At 35.6% G+C, this 9,803-nt stretch overlaps 1 protein-coding gene across 4 annotated transcripts; it reads right to left on the reverse strand.

Annotated features, from left to right (window-relative positions):
- Positions 1-1,209: 1,209 nt before the first annotated feature.
- On the reverse strand, positions 1,210-8,720 carry LOC115441908 (REST corepressor). Of its 4 annotated transcripts, none has more exons than XM_030166836.2 (11): positions 8,417-8,720; positions 7,949-8,086; positions 7,658-7,872; positions 7,386-7,574; positions 6,886-6,972; positions 5,761-5,876; positions 5,391-5,622; positions 4,813-4,966; positions 4,501-4,653; positions 4,116-4,210; positions 1,210-3,403 (listed from the first exon to the last, which is right to left on the reverse strand). In XM_030166836.2, the coding sequence occupies exons 1-11, from the start codon at positions 8,520-8,522 to the stop codon at positions 3,203-3,205; spliced, it is 1,686 nt and encodes a 561-aa protein (XP_030022696.2). In that variant the 5' UTR covers positions 8,523-8,720; the 3' UTR covers positions 1,210-3,202. The 4 variants fall into 4 exon arrangements, with proteins under 4 accessions (XP_030022696.2, XP_037293332.1, XP_037293333.1 ...); XM_037437435.1 differs by having other exon boundaries at positions 7,949-8,101; positions 8,417-8,710; XM_037437436.1 differs by lacking the exon at positions 6,886-6,972 and having other exon boundaries at positions 7,949-8,101; positions 8,417-8,709.
- Between the last annotated feature and the right edge of the window lie 1,083 nt (positions 8,721-9,803).

The raw sequence follows: 9,803 nt of genomic DNA on the forward strand, positions 1-9,803 counted from the left end.
ACTTCATTGTGTGTATCTCTTTGGAGTGATTAGGTATATTTATGTTACGAACAGGTCAAATTGTAAGCCAATTTCTTTGAAAGTAACCATTACAATGTTGGTTTTCCAATTAATTTTATATAAAGCGAAAAAACATATTTACATACGTTTATATTATAATAAAAATAATATTGACCTAAATTATTAATACAATAAAGTTGAATACATTTGTATCCATGCAATTATGCAGTTTATACTGCTTTTATTGATAGAAAAGAGGAATTAAAAATATTGCTTATGTCAACGATAGGCGGATAATATTTTTCTTTATTATTATTTTTGTTTTAAGTATGCCGAATTCTCATACAAATCGGTTTTTTCGTTTGTGAATAATAAGCCCTATTCATTACGCAGCATAACAATCACAACGGATATGTGACTTACCTATGAACCTCGCCATTTGCTAAAATAAGTTAATTTCATAAATATATTTTTAAATATTTTGTTTTTTATTTGCACTTGATTGACGAGACGAACGTGCCGCTCGCCAGATAGTAAATGATACAACTGTTGCGGAAAAAGGTGTCAGCGCATTCCGGCGAAATGCACAGTAAGTCGCACAGGTTATCTAGATCTTTCCCGTCAGTTAGCAAAATATACATCCATACTGCATAATGGATTTTAAACGCAGAGCGACAAAAGAACTGCATAGTTGTAGTAATGTATAAAACTATTTAATTATATTGCTTATCAATACATAAAAAGAAACTATGTAACCAATGTTAACCTTCAATTACAATACGAGTGATTTGCAAAACCCGTAAATTTTAATTATTTTTATGTGCAAGGAGACAAGAGAACGAATAACATAGGCCTACCAAATTATGTGATCTAAAATTAAAGATTATATTCAGCAAATATATACAACTTCCCTAAATAAAAACACATGTTACAACGGTAACGATATCTTCGGCTCAGGAATATCATACCTCATCTCATTAGTGATGTACGTGATAAAACTAGTAGATTATGCTAAGCGACATAATGATCCACGACTATAAACAAAATCTAACCGCTATGATAAAAATTAACTTAGACAACATCGTTTACATTTTAATATGGCGTATTAAAACTAAAATTCTTTTACCGTACGGTATATTCGAGTATATTTTTTTTACTAAATAAATACAAATAAAACTAAATACCAATAGAAGAATGAAACAATAAATGTAAAGCCAGACACACATTGCTATATCTTGTATTGACTATAAAATTGAGTACAGCTGTTTGATTTTCTATATAACCAAAAACTGGAGACATTTGATAAAATAGTTTCAATACAACATTATTAAAATTTAAACGGTATTATCATATCGACATGAAATTTTATATTAGCAATGAGATGTCTTTTATCAGTATAAAAATATCGTATTCTATCTATCGTATCTATTACGACTCTAACAGTACAGAGAAGCGAATATCGCTATTCTTGAAAAGCGTTCCGTCGACGGCAAAATATAATAATTTACTTATTATTGCCGATATAGCATTTGAATTTAGTGAATGAAGCCTGAATATTTTTACACGTCTGAAGAATTATTTTAAATGCAATAATTTATCTATGAGTATCGTCTAATAAAAATTGCCTAAAATCTAATTTCTTGTTAGTTAGTGTTTACCATAAAAATTAGAGGAAAGTGGACATAATTAGCACAGTACACTTACTAATAAATTATTGTTAGACCTACATAAAAATACTACTACATCTCTTACAGTACAAAAATGTCTCGTTTTAACACTAAATAAAAATTCAGTTGTATTTAAAACTATGTGCAAGGGGTACAGTCAGCATCATCAAACATTCTGCTCTTACATAGCCCCCTAATACATAAAAGCTCGTGTATCAATCGAAAAATATAAATGGTCTGTTTTGCCGACTGTGCACTATATTAAGCATGCGAGTATATGAGATACAGATATTTTTTATATAAGGCAAGTTAATAACATTAATTATAATCTAGCTAAGGACACTATCACACGAATGTAAACAAATCCTGGATTAATCTCGACCTCCTATGTGGAGCACAGCTCAAATACCTAGATTTATATCAAACATCATGCACTCCATATATCTACATAGTCCAATGCTCTCAAAACAAAATCTTAACCTAACCAAATTTATTTACAAATACAATGCATTAATATCGCGTATACAGACATTCCTATATCTTATATTCAACATCACTGTTTATTCTTGGCGGTTCTAAAAAACCAATAGTCAGATGCACCATGATAATTTACTGTTATCATAAGACATTATTGGAAATTAACTCCAGCTTGCCATAATTGTTTCGAACAACTTAATTAGATTTATGATATTGATTTAATTGCTGATTATTCTCTTTAATCAAGTAACATATTATATTGCATAAGTTTTATAATCATCAATACATCTTCATTCTGGTATATAAGACAAACTAAACAGAAATGAGTCCCAGTTGGTAGTCCATCATAAAAGAACTTAATTTTTACCCTGGTTACCTATATAAATTAAAAAATGCATATTGCGCTGGCACAACTGTGTGGAACAGAACATTTAAAAAAAAATGTCATATTAGACTATTCAGAACTATGCAGTATCAAGTAATGATTGAGTCATTATATAATAGTTTTAATACTTTACCTACACTATTTTTATAAATTATTCTGAAATGACGAAACATAATTATTTTGATATTCATGATTTTTATTGTTACACCAGGGTAAAATAAAATTTAGTATTTTAGTAGAAAAAATATGTACGATTTAGGGCGAATTCTGATATCATTAAACTTTGTTACTTAAATTGCAATATACAATCTACTGCTTAAACTGTTTTGTGGATTGCTTGACCGATAAATCCTCATTGTGTAAACTGGTACAGCAAAAATCCAGAAGGTACACTTCCCAGTTCCCACAGTTAGAACTGTATGCGCACAAAACTCCTTACGGGAATTCACCGATAATACTTTATTGCGCAATTTGAACACAAGTCATATTATGAGTCACGTCGACAAGTGGCGTGAATTCGTCACTCGTAAATAACAATTAATGGCGAACCAGTCAACAGGGCTGTGACATTGGTACAAGACAAAACGAGTGATTGACGAGACACTCGGTTCGTATAGCAGAGCATGTATCAGTATAGTTGTGACACGTAGAGTATCGTCCGTTAGATGTGAGTTCACTTGGCGGGCTTGTGTTTGGGCGGAGTGGCGGGCGCGGCGGTCGCGGCGGTCGCGGCGGTCGCGGCGGTCGGGGCGGGCGCGGCGGACGTGGCGGCGGGCGCGGGCGCGGGCGCGGGCGCAGGGGCGGCAGGCGCGGTGGGGGCGCCGCCTTGCTCTGCCGGCGCGCCCAGCGACACTCCCTCGCTGTCCACCTCAGTCTGCCGGCACCACACAACATCAATCTCTCATCACTACCCTTACATACACAACAACAAATATAAGCTAGCCAAATTGGACTGATTCTATCCCATGCCAAGGGGCCCTTTAGCCAAGACGCCTTACTACAATCGTTAACGCTAATAGAAAACTGAAAAATATATGGGAATGACATATCTGGTTGATAAGTCTATCGCTAGCATGTGTCATTCCGATACATAATATTACCATTCAATATTAACCATTTAACTTTACATATAAAATATCTAGTTTGACCTTTCCAACAGCCAACTTATATTTGATGCACTGTGAACTGAATGAATATCAATTACACTGTTGAGTGTGTAATTTAAATATACTATGATTTTGAAACTTTTATCGAATCTATAAACTTTACATAAATACAAGAAAAACAAAATAATAATATTAAAACTTTCGAAACTAACTTCCATACTGACTAAATTGAGAAAATGCAAAACTTATCTGGTACTAAAACATAACAGAAAACACATGGCACAAAAGTAGGTAATTAAATAAATAAATACACAAATACGCGTGCAAAATAGTCCAATAAAGTGTTATACCTCCGCCTCTCTTCGCCCGCTTGGTCAATTAAAAGAAAAAAAGTATAGATGGAGTAAAACTGTCATTACAACCGAATGAAATATATATCAATGATTTATAGAATATGTACGAAATGATATAAAATCTTACTTTTTCATCTTTATTCGTAGTTTGTGGAGATGCTGTGCCATTATTTGTGTTGGTATTGTCTGTGGCCGTCTCTGCAGATTCTGTGTTTGCTGTGCCTAAAAGCGAAATTAAAAAATTTAATATTTTATTAGAAATATTTTATATTGTTGTTTAGATCATAAACAAAGTAAGTACAGTTTTGTATACAGAGAATTAATTCCTAGAAATGATGCAGTGGATTGTGTATCGACTTCTTCATACAGTTTACTAACAGCTTTACTGATGGCTTTATATTTTGTAATTTCTATGACACCTCTTGTATTTTGTTGTTAAATGGTACGGCGAAGAAACTCCATCCCGATAATCCCAAGTTATTTACACGCATAAAACTGAGCTTGATACTCGCCAGCTTGTAGATGAAGTGTCATGACGCGTTCCGCCTCGTGTTCGCGCACCACGGCGTCGAGGTTGTACCGACGTCGGTAAGATATGAAGAATGATCGCACGTGCGCTTCCGTTTTCGTTCCAAGTGTCTCCGCGATCGCTTGAAAATCTCGCCCTATGTCGTAAAGCATACGATTGGTTTGGTGTTTGGGTACTATGAGCTTTTTATTATAAATAGACAAATACATGCATTGTAGCTGGTCTAATATACCAGCCTAAATACACTAATTAGGATACTGGTATCATAATAATGTACGTTTCTGAAGTATCTCACCGTATTTCCTGACAGCTGTGACGGCCATGAGCAGTTCGTCGTTGGTCCAGCGCGAGTTGATCTTGGCGGGGGGCTCGCCGGGGCGGAACTCGTCCACGCCGGTGTCGGCCACCTTGCGTTTCATTGCGCTCAACTGCTGCTTATTCTGTTGAACCTATCCAACCATAAACTACGCTCAATGTTCAAAACCAAAAGTCTACATCTATCTATTACGGCGGTAGATACTCGGACAAAGTGTGCATATCTGGATTATCCAAGAAACTATACGGACACCCGAATGATCTCATTCAGTAAATCAAGCTTAATAACAAATCAGAAAAAAGCATGATTATAAATAAAAATGATCAGTTTGATAACTAATGGTTATGTGTGCAGAATACATTTTCCTAGGACCTAAATGTTGCATTATTAGCACGAAAACTACAAATTATCGGCTTTCTTTAAGAGATACCACATTCTCACACTACATCACACAGTCCGTACGAAATGAGAGCAAGTGACGAGAAACGCAAGTGTCAACGTAAGGGTGAGAATGTGTCGTTTGGGTCTACATAGCGAGATGGCGGGTTGCGTCTTACTTGTCTCTTGAGCGATATAATCTCTCTGTCCATCGCTTTGAGCATAGCTTCGCCCTGATTGACAAGTCCCGGCTGCGGCGGGTCGCCGGGCTGCGGTCCGGTCGCCATTGCGACGAGATCATCGTGATTGATGTAAATGCCGCGCGGCAACCGATGTTTGTAACGCTGCTGTTTGGAGCCCGGGCCGCGTCTACCGGACGGTCCGCACAACGGTCTCATCGTCCCCGTGCGTCTGTCACATTACCGCCAATGTTCAAACAATCGCTCACTTGAATCAATGTGAAATTGTTTAATTTGTTTGTCTAGTCATGCAAGTAGAATCAGATTCTACTAGGGGTGAATGTAAATGAAAGTGAATAGAGTTACCGACCTGGCGTGCACGAGGCACGCCTGGCACAGCTTGTGCGAGTTGTGCGGCGTGGTGAGGGTGCACAGAATGCCGCACACGGTGCACCACTTGCCCGCGCCCTCGCCGCCGCCCGAGCCCTAAACCCCAACAACACTTTACATTCCTGCCTCACAACATACCTCCACTAATCATGGACAACACGACAACAATTATCTCACACACTTCTTTTAAAAACCCGTTAGAGTATTAAATGATATTCTGCACACATTAGATTACTAAACAACTGTCCTACTCTGTTTGGGGCCGTTTAAAGGAAGCATGCGGGTAGACAGTGGGATATTTTAGGTGAAGGAATGAGGTGATGCAAGTATTGTTTAAAATTCAATAAATATATGAGTAAAATAGTTATCCAAAGAAATTATATAAATAACAACAATCCATAGTTAATTCTGGCTATTTTAAGCCCACAATTTACACAGAATGAAATAACTGAACTTTTTAAGATAATAAATTCATAAACAAAATGCATTATAAAAAAATCAAAGGGTAAACAGACAACATACAAAAGTAAACATCTTTCTTGATTTATTAATTGTATTGTTACAAATGAACATATTATATGAGTGGTAGTGATTACAGTTTCTAGATAAAAATGCAGAGCAGTAAAACTTAAGAAAGCATTATAAAAGCTCACAGCCACATTCCTGAACACCATGTTAACATAGTTAAAGGTAAAACAGTTATTTGAATTCATATGAATTTCTGTAAAATAAACAAATCAGGATAATATAATGCTATTGGTGGACCTTTCACATATTGACAAGTCACAGAAGCCAGATATATTTTTTCATCAAATAACTGCAATGTCTGGAATCAAATAATGTGAAATATGAATAATATGTAACAAGCACAAGTTGCCATCAAATCTAGCACAGAAGATATAAGTGCTTTATGATGCAGCAAATCTAACACACAGTTGTAAGGAAATTAAAGTGTTGAAACATAACAAACATTAGATGTCCAACACATATAAAGTGAATAACATCACACTAACAGACCCAATGGTGATGAAATGAAAAGAAGACACAGAACAGAGTTTGTGTGAGAGAGTGGGAGTAAAACTGGTGGAGGTAGCGCCGCACCAACCTGGGCGGTGAGCTGGCCTCCGGCGCGTTGCGAGGCCGCGCCCGCGACCTTGCCGCCGCGAACTATACCGCGGTGGTAAGTCCACTTCTGCCATATTCAACACATGTCCATAACTCACAAACCATAAATAAATTTAAATGAATCGAAATTCCTTTATCTCACAATACATATAAAACAAAAACCACATTTTTAAATGCTAACTTGTCTACATGCAGAGCAAAGTAAACATATATTGTTATTGCATAACCCAACCATCTTATTAGGTCAAGAGAAATTAATCAAACAAAATTTTAAAGTTTCACCACTCTGCATTTTTATATTGCATTTATGCCAACAAATCGAATTAACATATTGGACAATCCAGATACTGTTGAAAAGTAAACATGGCACATTAAACATCTCAGTTTTAAATTTACCAAATTTTAAGGAACACAAGACAAAACATACACAAATGTTACAACATAAACTGTATTCTGTATTAGTGAATAAATGTTACATACCTTCTCGTCATTGTCTGAATCTTTGTCAGAGCCGCCTGGCTCTGAACCAGCCCCAGATTCCCGTTTCCCTGTACCAGAGCCAGTTGCATTGCGACCTTCACTAACCACATCCATAAGTGATGTACGGGCTCTTGTCTTTTTCCATGAATAATAATACTTGACTAAAGATGCAATAGTCTTATCTGGTAACTGTTAAAGGATACATACATTACTGAAACAGCTGTTGGAGTTTAAATGATACTCCATATATAAAAAATTGTTATTACACTTACCATTTGCCGTATTCTGTGAAAGCTTTTGCCGTGAAACTGGAAGGCTTGCTCAAAGAGCACCTTGTCTTCAACTGTCCATTCATCAGGAAATGGTGTAAAGTTGGCAAGGTCCATTGAGGCACGATTGAGGTCATGTTTGTGCCAGAACAACATACCAAGGGCCTGCTCACCGTTGTAACCATATTTCTCTTTAGCTGTTGTTATGTATTCATCCACTAAAAGAGACCATTGTTTACCATAATATTTGGAAATATTAAAAACACTATTGGCACTTTAAAACATGCAACTTACATTTGATGTCAGATATGTCAGAAGTGGGTGACCAAACAAGTAATGCTCTATCTGATATAAGTTCAGGTTTCCTCTGTTCAACTGGCTCCAGTTCAGGACAAACAGCCTGATAATCCCGACCCACCCTGATCTTCTCAGCTGCAAATGGTACTACTGCTTGGTTTCATTTTACATTGCGGATGATGTGAGCACAGCATGAGCACCATGGTGATAAGCATAAAAAATAAAGCATGATGTCAGATGATGATGAACAAATAGTTATACAGAGTTAAAAAGCATTTTAGATTTACTACGTAAGCTTATAACACAAATTCGCAGTTGTATGCCTTATGGTCCTCGAAGTTATAAGTACCCATATAATAGACAAAACTAAGAGTCGAGTGTTATACGTCATGCAAAAAGCTTGTCGATTTTTGAAGCTGTCTTTTATTTTCCCAATTATAAGCTCCGAATTAATCCGAACATTACCATTCTCATCTTCGGAGCTGGAATCTGGACTTCCATGGCCATTGGGGCTTGGCCCCCTTGACCGCTTCCCGTTTCGAACATCATTACTTCGCTCAGCCAAAACCATGTTTCTGCACTTAACAACACAAATCACACAATTGCAACGCACAAATCAATAATCCATGTGTATAATATTCTAACAAGTAATAGGAAAATAAAAAGAATTAATAAGCTTCGCACTAAAATTCAAACGTGATTCAAACCACCGCATCAATAATTTGACAAACCAGCATTGGAGCACCTTGGATCATTCAATGGCGTCTGTACTCGAACATTCACTTCACTTTATATTTTTAATTATATATATATTTGTTAAAACACTAAACAAATAAAATTATACGCCTATTTAGAAAGGATTTAATGTTTTTATTAATATAAATACATCTTTTTTCTTAATCATAAACTGGCTTTTTAATATTTATACCTGGCAATCATACAACTACAGACCGCTACAAACGTTTCAATACACTTCCAGGTAATAAATTACTTCATTTCATTAATTACTATCTAGCTACCGATAGATACCATCTACTTTATTGATTGTGTATGCGAACTTAAAAAAGGGAATGTCCTATTATAATAAATTTTAGTTTCTACTAAATACGAAACAAAAAACTAAAACTTTAAAGTATTATATTTTTAACAAGAGATGGCGTTACTGAGTTAACAGCAGGTACCTATTGTAGGACACGTTATCAGAGAAAGTAGTTATGTAGGTTCCTTTTATAGTAATTAGGAGGCATATAGTTAAATATATCAAGCATTCAAATTTTTATTGATAAAAATTGACGTTCACAATTTCTTTCTTATATGATTACAGGGTAGATTTCTAAGTACTAGTTACGACATACTACAACACACAACAATAATAAATTCGCACATATGATATTCTACTGTTAATAATTGTACTGTAAAATACTATACTGAGCGTGAGTTCTCATGGAATCTATTGAGCAGAAATGTTATAGAGCTCCATAACCATAACCGAAACTATCGGATATCCGAAATAAAAATATATCCGTAACCATATCCGTATCTGTTATAATAGTTTCGGATAAGTTACGGATAATATGTTTCGACAGGTTTTTGGTCACCGCTCACACGGCATCTTGTATATGGAGATTGTTTTATAATTTTTAGTCATAACATAACCTCATTCATAAATAGTATTTTTTTATTTAGGAGTAGATACTTATTGAATAAAGTGAAGGAATAGTGGTGGGTTACGTATTAAATTGATTTATAAGGACAAAATGCGTCCAAAATATGTACTTTAATTTGGAGATTTTTTGATCTATAAAGGTAATTTTGCAAAATGTAAACAGTGTGATAAAAACTTGTCACGGAG

Source organism: Manduca sexta, chromosome 11 (assembly GCF_014839805.1).
Source record: "Manduca sexta isolate Smith_Timp_Sample1 chromosome 11, JHU_Msex_v1.0, whole genome shotgun sequence".
Taxonomy (NCBI): Eukaryota; Metazoa; Arthropoda; class Insecta; order Lepidoptera; family Sphingidae; genus Manduca; species Manduca sexta.

Excerpts from the sequence above, each read along its gene's own strand:
- LOC115441908 (XM_037437435.1), bottom strand. The coding sequence starts at position 8,522 with ATGGTTTTGGCTGAGCGAAGTAATGATGTTCGAAACGGGAAGCGGTCA. Across the intron at positions 4,967-5,390 it reads TTATATCGCTCAAGAGACAA|GTTCAACAGAATAAGCAGCA; the intron begins GTAAGACGCAAC and ends ATGGTTGGATAG. Across the intron at positions 4,211-4,500 it reads GACACTTCATCTACAAGCTG|GCACAGCAAACACAGAATCT; the intron begins GCGAGTATCAAG and ends TTTCGCTTTTAG.